Genomic DNA, 27,384 nt, shown 5'->3' on the forward strand with positions numbered 1-27,384 from the left:
AAGACACTTGCTCCTTGGAAAGAAAGTTATGACAAACCTAGACAGCATTTTAAAAAGCAAACATCACTATGACGAAAAAGGTCCATATGGTCAAAGCTATGGTTTTTCCAGTAGTCATATATGGATGTTGAGAGCTGGACCATAAAGAAGGCTAGAACCGAAAAACTGAAGCTTTTGAATTGTGGTACTGGAGAAGACTCTTGAGAATCCCTTGGACTGCAAAGAGATCAAATCTGTCAATCCTAAAAGAAATCAACCCTGAATATTCATTGGAAGGACTGATGTTGAATCTGATGCTCCAATACTGTGGCCACCTGATGCAAAGATCCACTGGAAAAGATTCCTGCAAAGATCCATTGGAAAAGACCTTGATGCTAGGAAAGATTGAAGGCAAAAGGAGAAGGGAGTGGCAGAGGCTGAGATGGTTAGATAGCATCACACTGACTCAAGGGACATGAATTTGAGCAAACTCAGGGAACAGTGGAGGACAGAGGAGTCTGGTGTGCTACAGGCCATGGTGTCACAAAGAGTTGGACACGACTTAGCAACAATACAAACTGTCACAGGAATACAGAACAGCAGAAAGAATTTAATCCCAGAAAAAAAAAGAAGACCGTAAAATACTCAGAAATATAAGAGAACGTAAGCTAAACTCTCTATATGTGATCTAGAACCTCAAAGAAAGGAGAAATCAGTATGAGCTGAAGTTGCTCTAGTGAAGCTTTGTGGAAAAGGTAAGTGAGACACGAGCTGGGGAAGGGAGACAGTAGGTTAGAAACAAACAAACAAACAACAGCAACAATGATAGGGAAAAAAATAAAAACCAGGTTATCATAAGTAAACGGAGAAGGGAGCCCTCACCCCTGAACTCCGAACTAAAACAACAGACATGACTATCACCTTCTACCCTCAAGCACAGCTGACTGGACTAGAAGTAGGTTCTTGAATCAAGAACAGCCTATCCATTAGCAGATCAGCAACCACAAATGTCTTAAAACAGAAAAATCTTCCCCAACAAGAATGATGGCAACTAGCCGGATCAACCTAGATCTAGTGTCTCTCTCATCTCATTTCCTCCCATGGACCATCAAATGGCTGCCTTTAATCTAACTCCACTCACTTCTAACTGCCTATAAACACTGCCCTGTGAACCTATCTCTGACATGCCTCCCTCCCGCACCCACCCTCATTTCTATGAACTACTCTACTCTATTGACTGTCTTGGCCTGGAGCCTGAGAATGTCACTCCTTTCTCATCCCAATTTTCTAAGCAGTTAGGACATACACTGAAAGCATCATTTACCTATCTACCTATTCCCATTCCCATCCTTATTACTCAATGCCTGGATTACTGCAGTGACCTCAAGGCTCATCCACCTGCACCTCCATTCCCCTTCTAAAGGCTATGAGAATCATCTACTTCAAACCCTAAATTTCAATTATCATCATGATTCTCTGCTTAAAAATCTTTAATGGTTTCACTTTCCATTTAATGTAATATCCATATTATTCAGCACAGCATAAAAAACTTCTCTACATTTGCAGCCTATCCCCCATCCCACTTAAGAGTCACCCCATCCATACTCCTCTAAGAACACAAACCTGAATTCTCTCATCCTTTCTACTATCTGCAATACCTTTCTCTGAATTCCAACTGGCCCTCAAGATGCCCAGCTCAAGTGCCAATATCCTGCAAAATCCCTTTCAGACATCCCAACTATAACAGCTTTCACCATTCCTAAATGTTTGAGTGAACTCCGGGAGTTGGTGATGGACAGGGAGGCCTGGCGTGCTGTAATTCATGGGGTCGCGGAGAGTCGGACACAACTGAGCGACTGAACTGAACACTTTTAAAATTGAAACACTGTATCTAAACTGCAGCCCTTGTGATGGCTTAATGGCTAGCCTTGTGAATACCAATACATGTATGTATGTCCCCACATAAGATCATCAACTATGAAAAGGTGAAAACGTATTGTTCTATCTCACAATTCCCAGCTCAAGGCCCAATAAAGGTTTTATGAATGAGGAAACTGAAGCAAAAGCATTACCACTGAATAAAACAGGCTTTTCTTGCATTATAAAGCACACATGTCCTAAAGAATCTCTAGATAAAGCAAAATGAAACCCATTTTATATGTTCAATGAGAACACTGAAATAAAGTACTATTAATTCCAGACCCTAAATCATAACAAATTTTGTAATTCTCTACAGTCCTGATTTTCAGTAGTCTTTTAAAATAAAATCAAAATACTTAGGGGGTGGCAGTGTGGAAAGAACACAGAACTGGAAATCAAACAATATGAGCTGTAGCAATCCTTACATTAACCAAAGCCATTAAAAGGCACTATAAAATAAAAGACCTCTATTTACAATATCCTGCGTTTCCTATGTCCCTATCAGAGCAAAGCTGTATATCTAAAGCATCCACTTTAAGCCAGGACACTGAGGAGTTAATGGACACTATCAGACAAATTTTGAGATCAAGAGAGGAAGAGAGAGAGGTGGGAGAAAGGGAAAGAGCAGCCAGTCAACCAGCTAAGTGAGTTCAGTTTCTCCTACCTCTGCTCTGACTGTACCACCATAAATAACTCTTACCCCGACACGAAAAACTCCTCTAAGAAGGGTTAAGGCCTTTCTTTACAGGTTTAACAATAAAATCCTAGGAATGGTCTTTGACCAAGCACATCAGAATTCAATTACACTGACAGGCAATTAAAATCAAATTAGTTTAAATGGCTAATACTAGATTCTTTCCTCTCTGGGCCTGTCAAAGGGGATTATTAAAAAGTAATACCAAAAAAGAGAGGCAAAGACCAGAAAAAGATTAACTTCACAAATCTGAGTCATGGTTATGTTTGTGAAGTTTTTGTCTCACACAAAGGTAAAGCAGGTCTGCTTAAAATTACTTATAATTTTACTACCAGTCTACATTTTAAAGGAGCTTTAGTCTCAAAAGACTTGCTAATCATACACTGCTGCCAAAGTGGATACTGCTCTAGCAAACGCAGGGCTCAGGCTGTCCCCCTGCCTATGTCACACTAACATGATGTTAGCCTGGCCACTGAGCACCACAGCCTGGTTCTACTCTCCTTTCTTCCCAGGCTACAAAGTAGCTGCTGACCAATATCCTAATGGTGATAGAGATATTTATAGGCTGCTGCTGCTGCTAAGTCACTTCAGTCGTGTCCGACTCTGGGTGACCCCACAGACAGCAGCTCACCAGGCTCCCCCGTCCCTGGGATTCTCCAGAACACTGGAGTAGGTTGCCATTTCCTTCTCCAATGCATGAAAGTGAAAAGTGAAAGTGAAGTCGCTCAGTCGTGTCTGACTCTTCACGACCCCATGGACTGCAGCCCACCAGGCTCCTCCACCCATGGGATTCTCCAGGCAAGAGGACTGGAGTGGGGTGCCATAGCCTTCTCCGATTTACAGGCAGTTTCCCCAATTTTAGCCTTTGAAGGAAGTGGTGAAGAAAAAGTGGTGAGTAAGCTATGCTTCTGGACCCACTGCACTGCCCAACAAGGGAGAATCTGAATGAAAACTTTTTACGGATCAATTGTGTTTAATCTAACAGTCATAAAGATCAATTTCTGGAAGTTCTAAAATTACAGTTGCTGATTATAGTGATTTGGTGGTAGAATCATTTAGAATTACAGGTAAGTATCCCAACACCTCCTTCTCCTACCCTGCATCTTTAAAATCAAATAGGACAATAAAGCCATCTTTTCCCCAGTGTAATAACCCATTTTTCTCAGCAATGACACAATAACACATTCTAGATAATACTTTTAAGATCTCTATAATACTAACAACAGTATCCCAAAAAACATGTTATTGGTTTATACCACATAGCTAGATGAAGGAACATATACTTTTAAGTATCTTTAAGACATAAACAAATATTCCAAACATAAAAAAAAATACTGTAACATAATAAGGGAGTCTGGGTTTCCCAGGTGGCACTAGTAGTAAAGAACCTGCCTGCCAATGCAGGAGACACAAGAGACACAGGTTTGACCCCTGGGTTGGGAAGATCCTCTGGACGAGGGCCTGGCAACCCACTCCAGTATTCTTGGCTGGAGAATTCCATGGACAAGAGGAGCCTGGCGGGCTACTGTCCATAGGGTCACAAATAGTTGGACATGACTGAAGCGACTTAGGATGCATGAACACAAGAAGGTAGTCCAATATTTTCTTTGCTAAAGAGCTGAAAAACTGCCATTAATATTATTAAACACAAACAGTAGAAAATCTTATTAAGACAATAAAATGTAAAAGACCTGGGTTTATTATATTATATCACTAAACACTTTATAAACAGAACTACTCAGGTACCATCTAGTATATTCAATTCTTTAATATTTTTTCATTAGCAAAAGGTGATTAAAGGTTACCAGAACCTCTGTTTACTTACCCACAAGCCACATACTGTCCATTCTTAGATGTGGCAATGCTTAATCCATATAAGCTTCCCTCATCAACAAATCTGTTAAGGCACTTTCTAGAGTTCACATCCCAAACATAAACTTCCCCGTCCCCTGAAAGAGCCAAAAAAAAAAAAAGTTTGGAGGGGGGGTTGGTTAACTTTGTTTTAAAGTTGAAAGGCAACTGAATTCATTCTTAATTCCTCTTTAATAGTACAAGTTACTAAAAAGACCTGTAAATGTCCTAGGTCTAGAAAACTGGCCTAAAAAATGTTTCTTGTATACATTTTCATATATACAAAACTACATCCCATTAGTCACTAATAAACAGTATCTTTAGGTTTAGAGTGAAAAAACACAAACTCTTGGCTTGAGTTGAGCTTTTAGAAAAGTTTCTATGTTTCACTCAGATAAATTACTCGAGCAAAATTTGAAAAAAACAAAATATCCACCAGCACAGGTTTTCCAACATCTATCAATAGGTATTTAGAGTACCTAATATGTAAGGCTAGGTGATTCAGATACCAAACTGATGATCATACTGATGACATCAAGAGGAGGAGGAAGAGTGAAGGATGAATTGGTCTAGACTAAAAGGATATAATTAAGGGAGTATATACGATTCTAAGGAGGTATGCTTTTGAACTGTGGTGTTGGAGAAGACTCTTGCGAGTTCCTTGGACTGGCAAGGAGAGCAAACCAGTCAATCCTAAAGGAAATCAGTCCTGAATGTTCATTGGAAGGACTGATGCTGAAGCTCCAATACTTGATGCGAAGCCACCTGATGCGAAGAAATGGCTCCTTGGAAAAGACCCTGATGCTGGGAAAGAGTGAAGGCAGGAGGAGAAGGGGACGACCAGAAGATGAGATGGTTGGATGGCATCACCAATTCAACGGGCATGAGTCTGAGCAGGCTCCAGGAGTTGTTGATAGACATGGAAGCCTGGTGTGCTGCAGTCTTACAGAGTCGCAAAGAGTCAGACATGACTGAGCGACTCAAGTGAATTGAATTTTACAATTCTGGGAAATAAGCACAAATAGTTTAGAGAAGGAAGAATGAGGGGATAATAAATCTGATGAGAACACATTTTCATGACAGAAATAGCCATTAACAACCAAAATCTGTCCTTATTCTTTCTTCTCTCGCCTATATATTCCATATTGATGATCACCCTCTTCCTCAGACCATTACAGATCTGTATAATGATATGCATCTCAAAAGTAGCCTCTCACTCATCTATTTTCTCTCTTTACTGTGATTATTGCTCTAATGTTCATCCTTCTATACTACTATTCTTTCAATGAGAATTCAATGAATCTCGCTGTTTCAACTATTTCGTTAACAAAATTTCCCAGGCTGCCATAAGGGTTTAGGTTTACAATATGTATTTAGGAAAAATTTTAATAGGCGCCAATTTTAAAGCCTTTTTGTTTGTCTGTAGGGTGGTGGTACAGTAAAGACAGATGTTTAAAAATTCACTAGTAACAGACTAAAATGGGAAGGGGAGGGATGAAGGGCAGAAAGACCATCTAGAAAGCAAGAGTATTAGATGGTCATAAATTGATGACTTAAGGCAAATGAAGCAATAATTAATCTAGGAGAAAACAAAATGAAAAAACTGGTTAAGTTGAAAGGATAAAAGGTGAACTCTTTCTCCAACAATCCTATCAAAATATTCTTCATATACATAAAACAAGGTAATATGAACAACATGATGCTAATCATATAAATCACTTCTTATACAAGGAGGAGAAAAAAGGGAAGGGGGAGAACACTAATCAAAATACAGGTAATTTCCTAACTTAACCAAGGTTCAACTTTTGATTACTCCTTCTCTTATTTTAGGAACTTTCTTATGGTAAATTAGACCGTCATATTGTGTAAATATTTAATATCTATATCCAATTCATATAACCAAATCCTAGTACCTCTGCTGACCCTTTAATTCTTCTCCCAAACTCGGACTCTCTCAGGATCCAAGAACAATTTCATTAGTAACATTACTACTCTGTATCAATATTTATTCCTTACTCGTCAAAAAGCCTAGCATATTAATTAATTAATAGGGAAAACAGATGCTGACTGGGCTTCCCTGGTGGCTCAGTGCTAAAGAATCTGCCTACAATGTGGGAGCTGCAAGGTTCAATTCCTGGGTCGGGAAGATGATAAGGCCATAAATCCCGCAGCAGAGGGAGTCTGTGTCCCTGCACACTTGGCACCGCCAGGGTCCCCACAAGCCAAGCAGTTGCGTCAACTTCACTCTCAACTCTCACTGGGGCAGAGCTGCCACAGGCAAATAAAGTATTGCATCTATGTGCTCAGGGTCACTTCAGTCATGTCCAGCTCTGCAACCCTTTAGACCGTGGCCTGCCAGGCTTCTCTGTCAGGGGGGTTCTCCAGGCAAGGATACTGGAGCGTATCAGCCAATACTGCCTGATGCCATGATCTTAGTTTTCTGAATGTTGAGCTTCAAGCCAACTTTTTCACTCTCCTCTTTCACTTTCATCAAGAGGCTTTTTAGTTCCTATCCACTTTCTGCCATAAGGGTGGTAACCCTGAGTGAGTGAGTGAAGCCGCTCAGTCATGTCCGACTCTCTGCGACCCTGTGGACTGTAGCCCACCAGGCTCCTCCGTCCATGGGATTCTCCTGGCAAGAATACTGGAGTGGGTTGCCATTTCCTTCTCCAGGTGGTAACCCTAGGGAGTATCAAATAGTGAGAACTCCCACAAAGGAAACCACTTCAATACAAGATCTGTACAGGACAACTGATCTAAACAACGAACTAAACAAAAATACAAACCCAATCATCAGCAGACAGGATTACCACCTTACTCAGCCTTGCCCATCAGAGGAAAAAACAAAAACTCAGCACAAATCTCACCCTACAGGAAGCTTACAAAAATGACTGGACCAGCCCTAGAGGGCAGAAACCAAAAGGAAGAAAGAATTCAACCTTGAAGTCTGGGAAAAGGAGACCTCAAACACAATGTTAAAAAATAATAATAATGAAAAGGCAGAGAAATACTATATAGATGAAGGAACAAACTAAAACACAAAAGTCCAAATAAATGAAGAAGAAATAGGCAAACTATCTGAAAAAGAATTCAGAATAATGATAGTAAAGATGATCGAAAAGCTTGAAAACAAAATGGAGAAAAATAATCAATTAACAAAGACCTAGAAGAATTAAAGAATAAGCATACAGAGACAAACAACACAATTATTGAGATTACAAATACTCTAGAAGAAATCAATAGCAGAATATCTGAAGCAGAAGAACAAATCAGTGAGTTGGAAGATAAAATGGTGGCAGTAACTTCTGAAGAGCAGAATAAAGTAAAAAGAATGAAAAGAACAGAGACCTCTGGGATAATATCAAATGTAGCAACATTGAATTTTAAGGGTCCCAGAAGAGAAAAAGAAAAGGTATGAAAAAATTTTTGAAGCGATTACAGTTGAAAATTTCCCCAACATCAAAAAGGAAATAGTCAATCAAGTCCAAAAGGCACAGAGTCCCATACAGGATAAACCCAAGGAGAAACACACCAAGACACCTACTAATCAAACTAACAAAGACAAAACACAAAGAAATAACATTAAAAGCAGCAAGGGAGAAGCAACAAGTAACATATGGGGAAACCCCATACACTTAACAGCAGATCTTTCAGCAAAAACTGCAGGCCAGAAGGGAATGGCAGGATATATTTAAAGTACTGAAAGGGAAAAATCTACAACCAAGATTACTGTACCCGGCAAGGATTTCATTCAGAACTGATGGAGAAATAAAAAGCTTTTCTCAGAAGCAAAAGTTAAGAGAATTCAGTACCACCAAACCAGCTTTATAACAAACAGTAAAGAAATACAAGAGAAGAAAAAAGATCTACAAAATCAACCCCAACAATTGAGAAAATGACAACAGGAACATATATATCAATAATTATTTTAAATGTAAATGGATTAAACGCTCCAACCGAAAGACAGAGACTGGCTGAATGGATATAAAAACAAGACCCATAAATATGCTGTCTACAAGAAACCCACTTCAGACCTAAACACACATAGACTGAAAGTGAGAGGATTGGAAAAATATATTCCAGGCAAATGGGAAGCAAAAGAAGACTGGAGTAGTAATCTTTATATCAGACAAAACAGACAAAATAAAGAAGCTTACAGGAGATAAGGAAGGACACTACATAATGATCAAGGGATCAATTCAAGAGGAAGACATAAAAACTGCAAATATCTATGCACCCAACATAGGAGCACCTCAATACATAAAACAAACACTAACACACATAAGAGGAGAAATTGACAGTAACACAGTAATAGCAGCAGACTAAAACACCCCATTCACACGAATGGACAGATCATCAAAACAGAAAATTAGTAAGGAAACACAGTCTTAAATGATACATTAGATGAGGTGGATCTCACTGATTTCTTCAGGACATTCCATCCAAAGGCAGAATACACCTTCTTTCGAGTGCACATGAAACATTCTCCAGGATAGACCACATCTTGGGTCACAAATCAAACCTCAGTAAATTTAAGAAAACTGAAGTATCAAGCATCTTCTCTGACTGCAATGCTATGAGACTAGGTATCAAGTACAAGAAAAAAACTAAGAAACACAAACATATGGAGAGTAAACAATACGTTTCTAAATAACCAATAGGTTACAGAAGAAATCAAAAGGGAAATAAAAACTTCTAGAAATAAATGACAATGAAAGCACGACAACTCAAAACCTATGGGATGCAGCAAAAGCAGTTCTAAGAGGAAAGTTTATAGCAATACAATTCTACCTTAAGAAACAAGAAAAACATTGAACAGACAACCCAGCTTTACACCTAAAACAACTGGAAAAAGAAGAACAAAAAAAAAAAACCCAAAGGAAAGAAATCGTAAAGATCAGAGCAGAAATAAATGAAAAAGCAATGAAAGAAATAATAATAAAGATTAATAAAACTAAAAGCTGGTTCTTTGAGAAGATTAACAAAATTGACAAACCTTTAACCAGACTCAAGAAAATTAGAAATGATAAAGGAGAGATTACAACAGACGATGAAGAAATACAAAGGATTATAAGAGACTATTATGAACAGTTGTATGGCAATAAAATGGATAACCTGAAAGAAATGGACAGATTCTTAGAAAAGTTGAACCTTCCAAGACTGAACTAGGAAGAAATAGAAATTACGAACAACCCAATTACAAGCCGTGAAATTGAAGCTGTGATCAAAAATCTCCCAAAAAAACAAAAGCCCAGGACCAGATGGCTTCAGAGGAGAATTCTATCAAACATTTAGAGAAGAGCCAATGTCTATCCTTTTAAAACTCTTTCAAAAAATCGCAGAGCAAGAAACACTTCCAAACTCATTCTACGAGGCCACCATCACCCTGATACCAAAACCAGACAAAGACACACAAAAAAGAAAACTACAGGCCAGTATCACTGATGAATATAAATGCAAAAATTCTCAACAAAATCTTAGTAAACAGAATTCAGCAACACATCAAAAAAGCTCATACACCATGATCAAGTTGGGTTTATTCCAAGGAAGCAAGGATTCTTCAATGTATGCAAATCAATGTGATACACCATATTAACAAATTGAAAGATAGAAACCATATGATAATCTCAATAGATGCAGAAAAAGCCCCTGACAAAATTCAGCACCCATTTATGATTAAAACTTCAAAAGATGGGCATAGAAGGAACCTACCTCAACATATGATAAGTCTACAGCAAACACTATTCTCAATGGTGAAAAACTGAAAGCATTCCCCCTAAGACAGGAACAAGAAAAGGGTGTCTACTTTCACCACTATTATTCAACATAGTTCTAGAAGTCTAGCTACAGCAATCAGAGAAGAAAAATAAAAGGAATTCAGATGGGAAAAGAAGAAGTAAAGCTCTGTTTGTAGATGAGATGATACTGTATACAGAACACCCTAAAGACAGTATCAGAAAATTACTAGAGCTAATTAGTGAATTTAGCAAAGTTGTAGGATACAAAATCAATACACAGAAATCACTTCATTTCTATATACTAACAATGAAATATCTGAAAGAGAAATTAAGAAATCAATCCCACTCACCAGTGCAACGAAAAAAGAATTAAATATCTAGGAATAAACTAACCTAAGGAGACAAAAGAACTGTACACAGTAAATTATTAGACAATGATGAAAGAAATCAAAGATGACATAGACAGATGGAGAGATAGTCCATGTTCCTGGGTAGGAAGAGTCAATATTGTGAAAATGACTATACTACCAAACACAATTCACAGATTCCGTGTGATCCCTATCAAATTACCAATAACATTTTTCACAGAACTAGAACAAAAATTTTCACAATTCATATGGAAACACAAGAGACCCCGAATAGCTGAAGCAGTTTTGAGAAAGAAGAATGAAGCTGGAGAATACTTCCTGACTTCGGATTAAACTACAAAGCTACAGTCATCAAGACAGTATGGTACCGGCACAAAAACAGAAATACAGACCAATCAAACAAGATAGAAAGCCCAGAAATAAACTCATGCACTTATGGGTACCTTATTTTTTACAAAGGAGGCAAAAATATACAATGGAGAGCCTCTTCAATAAATGGTTCTGGGAAAATTGGACAGCTACAAGAATAAAATTAGAACACTTCCTAACACCATACACAAAGATAAACTCAAAGTGGATTAAAGACCTAAATGTAAGACCAGAAGCTATAAAACCCTTAGAGGAAAACATAGGCAGAACACTTGATTAAGTAAATCAAAGCAAGATCCTCTATGACCCACCGCCTAGAATAATGGAAATAAAAACACAAATAAACAAGTGGGACCTGATTAAACTTAAAAGCTTTTGCACAGCAAAGGAAAACTATAAGCAAGGTGAAAAGACAACCCTCAGAATGGGAGACAATAACAGCAAACAGACAAAGGATCAATTTCCAAAATATACATGCAGTTCATACAACCCAATACCAGAAAAACAAACAACCCAATCAAAAAGTGGAAAAAAGACCTAAACAGACATTTCTCTGAAGAGGACATACAGACAGCTAATAAACACATGAAAAGATGCTCAACATCACTCATTAGAGAAATGCAAAGCAGAACTACAATGAGATATCATCTCACACCAGTCAGAATAGCCATCATCAAAAAGTCTACAAACAATAAATGCTGGAGAGGGTGCGGAGAAAAGGGAACATTCTTGCACTGTTAGCAACAGTTCTCCCACTGTTCTTGCATACTGTGGGAATGTAAATTGATATAGCCACTATGTAAGATGGTATGGAGATTCCTTTAAAAACTAGGAATAAAACCACCATATGACCTAGCAATCCAACTCCTAGGCATAGACCCTGAAGAAACCAAACTTGAAAGAGACACATGTATCCCACTGTTCACTGCAGCACTATTTACAATAGCTAGAACAGGGAAGCAACCTAGATGTCCACTGACAGATGAATGGATAAAAAAATTGTTACATTACTCAGCCATTAAAAGGAACACATTTGAGTCAGTTCTAATGAGGTGGATGAACCTAGAAAAGAACCTATTATACAGAGTGAAGGAAGTCAGAAAAAGAAAGATAAATATTGTATTCTAATGCACATATATGGAATCTAAAAAAATGGTACTGAAGAATTTATTTACAGGGCAGCAAAGGAGAAAGACATAGAGAATAGACTTATGGATATGGTGAGAGGGAGGAGAGGGTGAGATAGGTGTATGGAAAGAATAACATGGAAACTGACATTACCATATATAAAATAGATAGCCAACAGGAATTTGCGTAATGGCTCAGGAAACTCAAACAGGGGCTCTGAATCAACTAAGAGGGGTGGGATGAGGCGGGAGATAGAAGGGAGGTTCAAAAGGGAGGGTTTATGTGAATACCTATGGCTGATTCATGTTGAGGTTTGACAGAAAACAACAAAATTATGTAAAGCAATTATCCTTCAATAAAAAAATAAATAAAAAAAATAGTACTACAGAAATATCAGGATGAGATCAGAACTGTTTTCAGTCAGTAGTGAAGAAAATTCTAAACAGTATCAAAGTGAAAGGGGACTAAAAGAAAAGAAATAATGATTCTAAGTAACTTTTAAAAAGAAAATAAAGAAGTTTCAGAATGGGGCTTCCCTGGTATCAGAGGATAACAGACTGCTGTGCAATGCAGGGGACATCAGTTTGATCCCTGTGTGGCAGAGCAACTAAACCTGTGCACAGCCACTTGGCCCACACACCACAACTACTGCAGCTGGCTCACTGTAGAGCCCACGCTCTGCAGTAAGAGACGCCACTGCAAAGAGAGGCCTGCACACCACAATTAGAAAGTAGCCCCCAAGCACCACAACTAAAGAAAGCCAGCACACAGCAATAAAGACCCAGCAGATACCTAAAATAAAGACCCTAAAATACCTAAATAAATATTTTAAAACTATTTTAAAAAGAGGGTGGACCCTAAATGCAATTCTTAAAAAAAAAAAAAACCCTCAGAATGAATTATCTTTCAAATGTGAATCTTTTTACCATCTTTTCCCCAAATAGTACACATTAAGTGGTTAACCTTTCACCATTACTAGTTAGTAAATGAGAAGGCAAACAGCAATGAAAAATGAATTCTAAAAATAAAAATGATTTTCTTACTAACACAGAAGTCTAAAATCAAACTCAGTTTTGATTAAATTTGATATTTAAACACATCTTGCTGTTAACTTACCTGAAGATGCATATACTTTCTTACTATCTGAAGAGAAGGTGGATGCTGCAATCCTCCCATTAATTTTCATACTACCAATTAGCTCTTTTGTCTGAAAGAATAAGAAATGTTACTTATTGAATTGTTAGGAGTTGTAAAGAAGAATCACAATGTGTAGAATAAAAATGATCTGGTTCTCTTGTTTTGTAGCACCTACTTAACTTTGATTTTCCCTATACTCCAAAAAAAAAAAAAAGTTCTTCCCCTACTGCCCACAACCTCTCTCCAAGCCCCAGTGTGTTCTTCCACTTGGGATGCCGATTTAAGGACACCATGAGTTATGGTTCAAGGCTATTCCCACTTGGACTAATGTCTTATCCTGGAAAAAGCAACAGCTAATAATGGTTCACCTTCATAGAAAGCAAATGAAAATATCCAGCAACACCATTTATAAGCAGGAAGGACCCATCTCGGGAAACTTCAAAGCTCCTCACTATCTTCTCTTTCAAACCTAAGAAAGGAAATGAATCAATAAGGATTAATAGCTTGCAATTCAGTTCAGTTCAGTTCAGTTCAGTCGCTCAGTCGTGTCCGACTCTCCGCGACCCCATGAATCACAGCACGCCAGGCCTCCCTGTCCATCACCAACTCCCGGAGCACACTCAAACCCATGTCCTGACTGACAATTGAGAGTCTCTCACTTTTTAAGTGCCTTAAATGAAATGTAGGCTCAGACACTGAATAAGTCTGACTCCATGCATTGAGTATAACCCAAATATAAGGTCACTATAAAATGCTCAGCAAACTTCTGTTCTTTCTCTTGGTTAACAGTCACCATTTTAATTGCAGGCCAGAGACTCAGCTCTCCAAATAATAAACTTATCGACTAATTTTTAAATGTAAACATTAATACCCATAAATAAACTGAAAGAATTATACTTGTCACAACATTCATCACCAAAGGGAAATATACTGCCATTAGTGATAGCTAAAACATAGTAACATGTAGAAACTAGTTGCTATCCACCTACCAAACATCCCATGATATATGGGAGTCTATTTCTTAATTTTGTGGATCCAAAACAAAAAAACAAAACCACATATCAGTAATGTATTTAAGAGTTAATTAGCTTCTCAAGACTCATGTAACCAAATCACATGAGCTAAGTATATAGACCAGAGAGTCAATTTACTTATTTATAATGGGACATGTTTCTTTTCCATGCCTGAAAGGCTCATACTATGCAACAGATTCTTTCTGATATTAAAGTGCTTAGAGTCAACATACCCATTAAAAAGTTGCCTAACAGAAAGGATACATAATAAGAATAACTGGCTACACTTACAGTGAAGGGAAGTACATGGCCAGGGTGACAAGGGTAGAAGAGAATTTTCACTAGCCATTCATTTGTACATTTTGTATTTTTGCACCATGTGAACATATCACTTAGACAAAAAAGTTAAGAAAAATTAATGTGCTAAGTTAAAGTATTAACCAGGAAGAAGAAACTAGAAAAATCCAGTGAAGAGTTCCTGTTTCTCCATAGGAAAATGATGCGAAAGGTCCCACAGACTATCACTGGGCTGTTAACAGTCTTTGTCTAGCTGGTTTATAATACTGCAAAACTGGGCCTCCCACTCTAGACCTCCACCAAAGGTCGACACCCCAATTTCCTTGACTGGAATCAATCCAGATACCCGTTTCCAATTACTAGGGTTACTTCAGCTAGGGACTACCAATCTTCTTCACAATGATTCTAGACTCTACTAATGGTAATATTCACCCCGAATTTTGGGCAAACATTATACACTGACTACAGAATCAAAAGAGACAGCTCCAAACACAGGGAAAACACCATAACATGAAGAATCAGGAAAGGGAGACTAGGTCTACCACAGTGTGAGGCTACAGCTGGAAACCCCTCCAGACCCAATCCGAAGGGCACAGTACCAGGCAGTGGGGACACAAGAAAGAACACACAAGTGTTCACCACGGAGCCTACAGCTGGGCACCACCACAGTCCTATAGGACTGCAGACTGCACAGGTATCACAAGGGCAACAGTAAACAAACTGCCCTCATACTGAGCGGGACCAGTGTGAACACAAACCAAGGATGGCAACAGTAGAGACAAAGTGCCAGAGGACTCTTATACATAGTCCACAGCTCTCTGCCCATAATGAAAGACCTTACTTTTTTGTTCTGAATAAGCCTGTTGTTCGGGGGCAATTAAGGAGAGGAGGCTGTCTTCAAGAAGGAAATAGCAGACATCCAACAAATAAAGTTGCCTTATCAATTAACTTGAAAAATAAGAAAGACAGCAATATTTTTATCCAAAGCTTATGACAGAGACAGAATGAAGGAACAAAATAGGTCATTAAATAGTTAATCCCACTAGGAGACTGTAAGTAAAAAAAATATGGGAGACCCCTGAGTTAATGATTACTCCAGAAAGCAGGTCTGCTTAACCACAAAACCAAACAGGCTTGCTTAGCAAAACCATGCAACATAAGCACAGGACATGCCCCAAAACAAAACAACAGTGGGCTGAGACCCATATCCTGCCAGTGAGTTCAGTTAATTTAATGATCCACAGGGCATGCTCTCTGCACACATATAACACAACTTGTGGACACAGCTTGACCACATAGGGACAAAAGCTCCCCTGCTCAACCTGGAGGAGCTGATGATGAAAACATGATGTCTACTCAAAAGACAAGGTCTTCTCTCCCTTCTACTTTTCCTTTGATTTTATAAAACCGTAGCCCACTAAGTTCTTCTGTTCTGTTCAGTCACTCAGTCATATCCGACTCTTTGTGACCCCATGACTGCAGCATGCCAAGCTTCCCTGTCCCTCACCAACTCCCGGAGTTTGCTCAAACTCATGTCCATTGTGTTGGTGATGCCATCCAACCGTCTCATCCTCTGTCGTCCCCTTCTCCTCCTGCCGTCAATCTTTCCAGCATCAGGGTCTTTTCCAATGAGTCAGTTCTTCGCATCAGGTGGCCAAAGTACTGGAGTTTCAGCTTCAGCATCAGTCCTTCCAATGAGTAAGCTCCTGGAGCATGGCATTTCTCACCCACCTGCTTATATGCCTCACAAGTGTCCTATTCTAATAAATCACTTATCTACCACTTTGCTCTCGCTCAATTGTTCTCTGCACTCAGACATAAAGGACTGTGGTACCAGAGCTCTTCAGAGCCCTCCTGAAATGACATCAACCAGTTTCAAGCTGATGACTGCGGCAGGCCTGTGGTAAGAAAAGAAGGTCTAGGGTCAGGTCCTAGCAGGGCCATGGGCCAAGAGTTCCAGGGAGGGTGCTCCTTTGATGACTGCCTGTTGCAGTCAGGCCGATCAACCCTGAATGCTTTGGAGCTCTGATCAGGTACCTAAGTACAGGCCAGGGGATTGATGATATAAATGTTTCAAGAAAAAGAACTGGAAGAACAATGGGAATCAGCATGGACTGCCACAGAAAGGTGGCAGGAGATGAGGAAGGGGTCTTTTTGGTGGTGCAGAAGACAAGGGAAATGGTATATGAAAAGGAAGAATTTCACTCTCTGGTGGCTTTGACAAGGTTTGAGTCATGGCTGCATAGAAACACAGAAAGAATATAAAGGCTAAGCTTGCGCACATCCAACAGCCAGCCTGGGATAAAGCTAGCCACTAAATGATGTTACAGGATTTAATAATCTATACTCTTCTCTTTCACTCTGAGGTTTTCCTTCTATGCTCTACATCTGTTTCCATTCTATTTCTTTCCTTTTTAACTCCAGAACACTTTTTACTACATTCACTAGAGCAGTTCATTCTGCTCTTCTACCTCAGTTTATTTGGCAAGAAACCACTTTAATTCTGAGACTTTCCTTTTATCCCTGATTAAAACTCAAGACTGTTTCTCATAATACCTCTTACCTTTTGAAATGGCGCACAACTCTGTGAATTGTGCTTCTAAGTAAATACCCATCACTTTATCTCTCCTGAATTCTGTGAAGAGACATCAAAAATTTGAACTTCATCAAGTCCTAAAACCAGGTGTGTAATCTCAATTAAAAAAGCTTGGGTTCAAGTTCCAATATGGGTTTTGGATAGGCTGGAGTCCCAACTACATGGATTCATGTTCTAAACTGGGTTATAAGATTTCAGCCCTAAATTTAAAAAACTAAGCTGCAAATTAAACAATCACAGCTATGGGAAATCCAAGACAGCTGCCTAACTCTTCCCAGCTCCCTGACAAGCCGCATTTTTTTTTATTTAATCGGTTAAAGCTTTTCTTGGCTACAAAGCTAATGCCCTCATCAAAAAAAAAAGAGGGGGGATAAAAATGTATTTTTCACTTGGGGTATCCCTTTTCTTTATTGGACAAAACATACAAGCCTATATGATCAGTTAACAAGACTTACCTTATTTTACAAACAAATCTATCTTAATTTGGCTATGTGTGATAAAAGTGAGGGTAATTTGGGGGAAAATTGTATTTTTATAAATACTAAATTTTAGTTCTGCTACTTGAGGCTTAGTCACTCAGTTGTGTCCAACTCTTTGCAACCCCATGGACAGAGGAGCCTGGAGGGCTGCAGTCCCTGGGATTTTCCAGGCAAGAACACTAAAGTGGGTTGCCATGCCCTCCTCCAGATCATCTTCCTAACCCAGGGATCAAAACCAGGTCTCCTGAATTTACCATATGAGCCACCACGGAAGGGGATTCTGCCTCACCAAATTCTGAAAATCCTCAGGACAGGGAACATAACTGTTTAAAACTTACTTTTGAAATAGCCTTGGTTGTTATTTTATATTACTGTAAAACTTAACTGAGTTACTAAGAAGGTATTCTAAGCTTGTTTCTGAAGCTGATCACTGTAATTTACCTGTGAAAAAAGACCAAATGCTTATAATCTATAATCAGAGGATATATGGTTTTAAAAAAAAATAAACATTTAATGAACTGTGTCCCACTAGATAAAAGACCTCTTATCAGGTATTCCTAAGTATACCATGCCCCCTCTCCTCACCCCCCCAAAAAAAATTGAAGGGAATCAACTGTTTTGGTGAGCGAGGAGAGGGGGTAGGATTTGAGGTACTTTCCCCCCAATTACTAAAAGTGCCCAACGGAGGATGACTTCCTGAGCCTTAATGTCAGTCTTTCCCTCCCTCCAAGCTTTAAAAATGCTGATCCTTTATTTCCAATTTGCAGCCAGAGCAATTCACTGGGGACTTTTTCTGTACTATTCCTTTGTGGCAAGTTCTTAGACATTAACACCTGGTTGGGGGACTAAAGTTGTTAAGTACAAATCTTAATTAAATTTTATGGTGGATTTTTCTACATGTGAAGGAAACTCTTATATAGCTAACTATTGCCTTGGTGAAAGCTACTTTATTCATGAAAATGGCTGCTCCAACAAGGGCTATCTCACAGGTGGGAGCCAAGGCTCCAAGCCTATTATAGCCAGAGTCCATGCTAACCAAATGGCAACCCAGGAAGGCCATACAGTATACCACGCAGGGAACAACATTGTCCCCTGAGGCAGATTTACAATGGAATCATCAGGTAAATTTTATTGACAGAGATAGATGGGACCATATGATTAACTATTTAACAAGTGGTATATAAAAAAGTTTACAAAGAACCCTGTTAATTATTTAAAAAAAAAAAAAAACAGGGACAGGATGAAAATACTACAGTTTTTCAAGGGTGATTACAAAAGCTTTTAAAAAGTACACAAATACGGACTTCTCCTTCCCCAAGGAACAAGCCCTTTTGACTATGCACTTCATAGCCCAGTCTGCCCCAGACATCAGGCACAAAATTAAAAAAAAAACTGCTGGTCCTCAGACCATCGATGAGTGATTTACTCCAATTGGCTTATCTTGTTTTCAATAACTGGGATATGGCCAAAAACCCTGAAGGCACCCAAGGAGTAAAAGAAAAAGCTCGAATGACTGTGATGGCTTTGTCCACTCAGGGACCACCAAAGGAGAGGCCAGACTTTCTGGGCCAAACAGGACATGGTAGACTACAAGGCCATGGTTACTGGGCACCTAGACAAAATAAGTGTGCCCTGTGTGGATAGAAGGGACACTAGAAGAAATAGTGTGATCCATGTGCCCTTGCCAGGGCATTGGCAGAGTGAAGGCTCCAGATGCCAATAAGTGACAGGGGCCCTTCAGAACCATAGATGGTTTCACAATCCAAAGACTGATAGGGCCCAAGGCTAAAAGTGGCTCTGCCCACAGATGGCATATATACAACTACCACTGAGCCTCAGGTGGTCACGGAAATGGCAGGCCACTTGATAGAATTTCTCATAAACATTGCTGCATCTTCTCGGTCTTAACCCAAAGGACTGAAAACCTTATCAACTCTAAGAAATATGTAACGGGAATGTCAGGAAAGAGACAGGGGCCCACTTTCCTGGGACCCCTTTTCTTTAACATCAAAACCCGGCTGTTTCTACATTGCCTTCTGTTTATGCCTAATTACCCTATTTCTTTAATAAAAGGGACTTATTAACTAAATTAGGAGCCATTCTATCTCTCGAGGGACAAAAAGTCACTCTCATCACCAAACGATATTAACAGAAAAAAAAGGAATGGATTAAATCTATATCTGAGATAAAAGTCTCAATAGACCCTAAATAGAAAACACTGAGACTTTGGGCCTAATTAAAACAGATTGAGGCCTCAAGTGACCCCCTTCTGGATTTGGAAACCACTGGGGAAAAAAATGGTTCAGATCTTTAAAATTATGGTTATAATCTCTTTTAATGACTTTTCTGATGCTAACTGTTGTATTTTTTTAGATTCCTAAGCTTTTTTTTAGATTCCTCAATGCTTAACATCTAAGAGAACTAAAATGATAATGCTAACCTGAGTGACACTGACTTGCAGTTCTCCAAACAGAAAAGGGACAAAATATATTTGTGTAGGATATAAGATTAATATAAGAGTTGGACTGTGAAGAAAGCTGAGCGCCGAAGAATTGATGCTTTTGAACTGTGGTGCTGGAGAAGACTCTTGAGAGTCCCTTGGACTGCAAGGAAATCCAACCAGTCCATTCTAAAAGAGATCAATCCTGGGTGTTCATTGGAAGGACTGATGCTGAAGCTAAAACTCCAATACTTTGGCCACCTCATGCGACGAGTTGACTCACTGGAGTTGACTCACTGGAAAAGAGTCTGATGCTGGGAGGGATTGGGGGTAGGAGGAGACGGGGACGGCAGAGAATGAGATGGCTGGATGGCATCACCGACTCGATGGACATGAATTTGAGTGAACTCCGGGAGTTGGTGATGGACAGGGAGGCCTGGCGTGCTGTGGTTCGTGGGGTCGCAAAGAGTCGGACACGACTAAGCAACTGAACTGAACTGAAACAGAAATCTATTACATTTAAGTTATTAATGACATCATTCAAGATGCTTCTATTCTTATATTTTCTGCACTTGATAAAATATTCTGAGAAATGTTAGTATGTGTCACTGTGATTACTTTTTCTTTTCCCTTATATTTGTTCTGATTTTTGCTTTATGTATCCATGTTTCTTTGTTATTAGGTGTCTGATGGTTTATGATGTCCATCTTCTTTGTGAATTATACCTTTTATCATTACAAATATTCACCTGTTTCATTTAAAAATAAATTTTAAAAAAGGGACAGTTAGCCAGATGTTTACTCCCTCCCCTGACAGGCCTATGCCCATTCTCAGCTTAAAGTAGCTACTGATTGAAAGAACTTCACTCCTTATCCCCTTTTTAAGAATAAAAGTGTAAACACCTGGAGGTGGAATGATAATGAAGGGACAAGATAGGTGATTAAATAGTTAATCCCACTAGGGATTACAAATAGGAAGAGAATATAGAAAAATATGGGAGACCTCTGTAAGTTAATTATTATTCAAGAAAGCAGATTTGCTTAACCACAAAACCAAACAGGCTTGCTTACCAACAGAAGCACAGGACATGCTCCCAAACAATAAACCAAAGGTGGCATGAGACACATATCTTGCCCAGTGAGCAAGTTAATGATCCCTAGGATATGTTCTCTACACACATGAAAAACAAATTTGTGGACCTAGCTTGATCACACAGGGACAAGAAAACTCCTGTGCCCAATCTGGAGGAGTTGATGATGAAAACATGGCATCTATTTAAGAAAGACAAAGAAGTCTTCTCCCCCTCCTCACTTTTCCTTTGAGTATGAAACTGTAGACCACTAAGTTCTCAGAGCACAGCATTTCTCACCTGGGCGCTTGGAGGCCTCACAGGTGTGCCATTCTAATAGATCACTTCTTATCTACCACTGTGCTCTTGTTGAATTCCTCTCTGCACTGAGACATAAAGGACTATGGTACCAGTGTTCTTCAGAGCCTCCATGAAATGACACCAATCGGTTTCACTTACATGGTGTAATGCCAGTTACGTGTACATAGCACTTTGCTTTTAACTTTACACAAAATATAGTGATAATAAACGCCAATATCAATATTACAACTGTTTCACAACAGTTGGAGCTTTCAAAATAGAAGCCAGATAAAATTTATAATATGGCCTTGAGAAAAAAAGAAGATATACGACTTAATGATGTCAGATTATAAATGTTGCTGCCACTTAGAGAATGAGTTTTCGGGCCAACTGCTGAGCAACTGATAAGAAAAAGAATGTCCAAGTTAATCAGAATAGAGCCAAATTCCACAGCATGGGAAGTGGTCTGATTGTGATCAGATAGATTATATGCTGCTCTTAACAGTGGCAGGAGTTATCAATGAGCATTCACAAAGTGGCAGGTGCTGAGTTCAGCTCATTTCAGCTCAGTCGTGTCCAACTCTCTGCAACCCCATGGCCTGCAGCATGCCAGGCTTCCCTGTCCATCATCAACTCCCAGAGCCTGCTCAAACTCATGTCCTCCCAAGATTTATAATGTTAACCCAACCAATTTCATCTCAAGGTCTTTGGTTCCCAAAGGATTCATGAAGGTATCACTGTATTTTTGTGGTAACGGGGGTAGGAGAATGCCAAAAAATAGATAAGGCAGAGGAAAGACAAATTTTTATCTGATGATACATCTTCTAAGTAGTTCATCTTTCAAACTACAACTTCCAAAAGCAGTGATTTCCTTTAAATGTAAATTAAGATTGTATTAAAAAAAAAACACCAGAAGAACTGGAGGGTATCCAAATTTCAGAACAAAGAAGTGAAATAATTTGTCCAAAGAAGTAGAACTCAGGTGTTCTAGCTCCCAGGCTCATATTCTTTCTGCTGCAGCAATTGCTAATTCTACAGCCAAATATGTGCAATTGCCTTTCTAGTCTAGGGGAATACAGATTTGTAAACTGATTTTTCCCCCCAATAAAGTCAGTTCACTTTTTTCATTCAAACACATTATCTCAACACATTTTTTACATACTAAAACCAAAGAAACTCTATTTTTAAGAACTTATGGGAAGAAAAAAAAAGTGGTTGTAAATACTGTTAAAGAAACTCAGCTGTGGGCTGCGGGTGTCAATATATTCAATAGAAACCTCACCTCTTACTTGATGCACAGGAATTAGCTTTCCAGCCAGCATATCATAGACATAAAGAATCTTGCTGTGAGTGCTCGTGGCTAAAACCTCTTCTCCATTAGCACTAAAACAAGCCTTAAAGATTGGAAACTTTTCCAAATAGATGCTCTGAATTTTAGGATTTGTTTTTCCATCAACCTATAAGGAATGATAAAATATTCCTTTTGATTATTTCCAAAGACCATGTATGCTGATCATAAACACTTTTCACTACCAGTCTCCACATTACCTGAAATAGGGATACAGCATTATCGAGTCCAGCGACCATCACAACCTGTGCACGAGGATGGAACTGCACAGACGAGATCCGAGCAGTAGTAGGACGTTCAGCATTAGCATGTTGGCAGTTCTTCATCTGTGGAAAAATAAAGTTGAAATTTTATCAATTCAAATGGGTTAACATTATTTTCTTTAAGCATGATGAAAAGATATTATAGTTTACAATGCAGAAGAAAGTGCACTGGAATAAAAACCAGAAGATCACAGCTCTGTGACCAACTAGTATTCTAGTATAGTGTTTTTTACTATACAGTAATCCATTTTTACAATCTTTCAAAGAAGGAGATTAAATCGTTAAGGCTTGGAACTCTAGTACACAATCATTTCCCTAAGATACATCCATTTGAGTTAGGAGATTTTTACTTCCATGGAAACTTTACTTAAAACTCCTACTCTGGGATTGCTGTAGTAATGGTACAAAATAAGAGGCAATGAGTGGTCATTCCCAAGGTTCTATGGTTGGCATGTCCACTTGAGCAAACTCCAGGATAGTGACGCATGGGAAAACCCAGCATGCTGCAGTTCGTGGGGTCACAACGTCAGATATGACTTAGCAACTGAACAACAATGGTTGGTATGGATTGGTAATGTTTTTCTCTCAGGGTATATGGTTGTTAGTTTGAAGTAATGATGATCTCATGTGTCATTCGGACTATTTTCACGCTTTTGTTTTGTTTTTACAGGCTTTTCCCTCTGCATTAAAAATGAAATTATATAAAACATCATAATATCATATGATGTTCTGTTTTTGACTACATTTTCAACAGAGATGAATTCACTCTATGAGGAACTAAATAAATTACCCTAGAGTAAGGATAGACAGAATCACTTTAATAATTTACCATGATAAGATCCCCTTTTCTCATATAATTCACATGCTACCATTTTATAATGGGGAAAACTATGTCAAAGAGAGAACAGTTCATTTGACAGATATCTGAAGTAAGTGCTGGGTAGGCACTTGGTTACAACAGTGAACAAGTGGGACACAGGAGTAAATCAGAAGGTAACTAAATAAGCTACTTAAAAAAAAAACATTCAAAAAAGATTTGGCTGCATCAAGTCTTAGTTGCAGCACATGGGGAATCTCGATTGCAACATGCAGTAGTTTCTGTTGCAGCAGTCTCTCTAGTTTCAATGTATGGGCATAGTTGCTCTGTGGTTCGTGGGATCTTAGTTCCCCAACAAGGATCAAACCCAAGTCCTCTGCATTGGAAGGCAGATTCTTAACCACTGGACCACTAGGGAAGTCTTGAGTAAGCCATTCTAGACAGGAAGGCCAGGGAAAACATTTCTAGAGGTTATGTGAGCAGAAAAGTAAGAATGAGTTTGCCACTGGCTGTGCTTGAAAAACAGAAGACTGAGCAAGAACAAAGGTTCAGAGGTAAGAAAGGACTCAGCATGTGCAAAAAACAGAAACAAGGTCTGTGCAGCCTAAATAAGGAATAAGAGAAAAAGGAATGAGATGAAGCTGAAGACATAAGCATTAAGTCAGATCCCAGGAAAAGGGTAGTGTAGACTATGATAAGAAAGCTTACAAACAGCAATGAAAAGTGACAGGACATGACACTTTATTTTTAAAAGACCCTTCAGGTTACTGTAGGAAGAATGGTTGAGGAAGAAGTCGAAGTGGAGACTCTAGCCATAAAATTGTTGCCATGCAGCACAAACCAGGCTGCTGTCAACAGAAAGGATGAGAAATGCAAAAGGAGGAATCAAGCAAGAATCATAAAAGATTCCTGGGAATATAATTTAATGTTATCATTTTTGCAAAAGGAAAAATAAAACACCTTACATAAATATTTATCAAGGCAAAAAGACAGGAAGCACAGACAACAGAAAGCTATAGGTCTGAAAGTGAAAGTACATTGGATTTGAGGTAATTAGCTGGTTTGGCCCAATTTTACTTATTCTCACCTTTAAGATTCCTTTAGGAAGAGATGTAGATGTGGATATGAAATTCCCAGTCCTTTGCAACAAATCATCTTCATCCTCTTCACTTTCATCTAAGACAAACAAACCCATAAGTTTATCTTTAGAATCAATAAGATAGCCATCACCTACCCCAAACACCTGTATTTCAAACTTCAACTCCCCTCCCATTCTCCAAACCTCAATCATTTTATTTAAGCTACAACTGGTAAAAGTAAAACAGCAAAATAAATTTGAAAGAGAGGAAATGACAAACACATCTATGTGTATGTTTAAAAGCCTGACTCTGGAATGAAAGGCACACATTCACTACAGTGACTAAAACAACATGAAATAAAGATAAATTGAGTCAACATTTAAAAAGAGAAACTCATAATTGTGGCAAAACTGGCAACAGGATGAACAGCAGATCTAGCTTAACAATTCACAAGAAAAAGAACCAGAACTTCTAGTTGACTGGAAGATCACTGGTAGCAAACCATGTGTCAGAACTTCAAAGAGAGGTAATAGGCCTGCTTTTCCCCTGGAAATGACTGATGAGTCTAGTAAAGAAAGCTGAGAAGCTAAGCGGAGTGTTTAAGGTTAAGGGGGCAAAACCTAGCACCAGAAGCCCTCTAGGATGCCTAAGGGATCTGATAAACTATCAGGCTCTGAAATTGTTGCCACAAAAGGCAACACATAAAATTAAAGGTGAAATAAAAGAATCATAAGAAAATCTCCCAGGAACTGAAACCCAGCTTTAAAACCTCATACTCTCATTAGAATAAAATGTGATTGCTAGTACCCCTTGCCCAGCCACTTACCCAAAAACAACTATACAAATTCTCTAGAGAAATATATCATTGTCCTAGACCACTAGTTAATCAATACTACTTTTCTTTAATTGGAGCTTTATCATATTGTGTTATTTTCCGCCATACAACGTGAATCAGCTGTATACATTCTCCCCTTTCGGAGTCTCCCTCCCATTCCACCCCCACCCCATCTCTCCAGGTCATTACAGAGCACCAAGCTGAGCTCCCTGTACTATACAGGAGGTTCCCTCTAGCTATCTGTTTTACACATGTGTTAGTCGCTCAGCTGTGTCCCGACTCTTTGTAACCCCATGGACTGTAGCCCACCAGGCTCCTCAGTCCATGTAATTCTCCAGGCAACAATACTGGAGTGGGCAGCTAGTCCCTTCTCCAGGGGATCTTCCAGATCCAGGGATCGAACCTGTGTCTCCTGCACTGCAGGCAGATTCTTTACCACCTGAGCCACCAGGGAAGCCCCATTCCACATAGTAATGTATACAAGTCAATGCTACTCTCTCAATTCATCCCATCTTCCCTTTCCACATGTCCAAAAGTCTGTTCTCTACATCCGTGTCTCCTATTCCTGCCCTGCAAATAGGTGCAGTACCATTTTTCTATTTGATAGTACTTTTCATGTACAATGTCCACTCAATGAAACAGAACCAGGTCAATAATGACAAGGCGAGTATAATCTGACTGAAAACCTAAGGAAAAACAAACAATCCTCCCTAGATAATGGAGTTATCAGACATAAAAATTTAAATATTATATTTAAAACTTATGGAAAACCACAGGTCTGTGGTTTCCAGAGATTGTGAGGGAGAGTAACATGAGGGGCAATTGGATAAAGGCAGTCAAAAAGGTACAAGCTTTCAGTTATAAGATCAGTAAGTACTAGGGATATAACATACAACATGATAAATATAATTCTGCTATATATCATATATTAAAGTTAAGATATAAATCTTAAGACATCTCATCACAAGAAAAATATTTCTTTTCTGTGTCTATAACTTTTTATCTATATGAGATGATGGATGTTCACATACACTAAACTTATTTTGGTGATCATTTCATGATGTCTGTAAGTCAAATCATTACACTGTACACCTTAAACTTATACAGTGTTGTATGTCAATTATCTCAATAAAACTGGAAGGAAAAAAAAAATTAAAACTTCATTTTTAATATATTTTACATATTTGAAAGACAAGACTCAGAAGTCAGTCAGAAAACCAGATGACTAAAAAAAAAGAACCAGGCACTTCTCTGGCAGACCAGCAGTTAAAACTTTGCCTTCCAATGCAGGGGTAAGGGTTTGATCCTTGGTTAGGAGCAAAGATCCCACATGCCTCTAGGCCAAAAACCAAAATACAAAACAGAAGCAATACTGTAACAAATTCAATAAAGACTTAAAAAACAAAACAAAATCTCAGACTATCTTAAAAAAAAAAGAACAAACCAACTAGAAATTCTAGAACTGAAAAACACAGTAATGAAAATTTAACACCCCAGTGGATAGTTTTAACAGATATCAAAAATATATGAAGAGAGAATTAGTGGTCTAGAAAAAGGATCAGAAAAAATTATCCAGACTAAAGCACAGAAAGCAAAAAGAAAATACAGAAAAGAATAGTCTATAGCCATACCACCCTGAATGCATCCAATCATCAGAAAAGAAC

General features: G+C 38.7%; 1 protein-coding gene across 1 annotated transcript in view; it reads right to left on the minus strand.

The window, feature by feature from the left end:
* The window catches only part of UTP18 (UTP18 small subunit processome component), a 58,694-nt gene that overhangs the window by 19,339 nt on the left and 11,971 nt on the right, over nt 1-27,384 (minus strand). Inside the window, exons 5-10 of the mRNA XM_055407535.2 lie at nt 24,894-24,982; nt 22,927-23,052; nt 22,661-22,835; nt 13,553-13,653; nt 13,164-13,254; nt 4,419-4,542 (exon numbers count right to left, since the gene is read on the minus strand). Of these exons, the coding sequence (XP_055263510.2) occupies nt 4,419-4,542; nt 13,164-13,254; nt 13,553-13,653; nt 22,661-22,835; nt 22,927-23,052; nt 24,894-24,982 (706 nt within the window). The remainder of the gene's footprint in view (nt 1-4,418; nt 4,543-13,163; nt 13,255-13,552; nt 13,654-22,660; nt 22,836-22,926; nt 23,053-24,893; nt 24,983-27,384) is intronic.

Source organism: Moschus berezovskii, chromosome 20, assembly GCF_049115385.1.
Source record: "Moschus berezovskii isolate FMDL1 chromosome 20, NW_MosBer_1.0, whole genome shotgun sequence".
NCBI lineage: Eukaryota > Metazoa > Chordata > Mammalia > Artiodactyla > Moschidae > Moschus > Moschus berezovskii.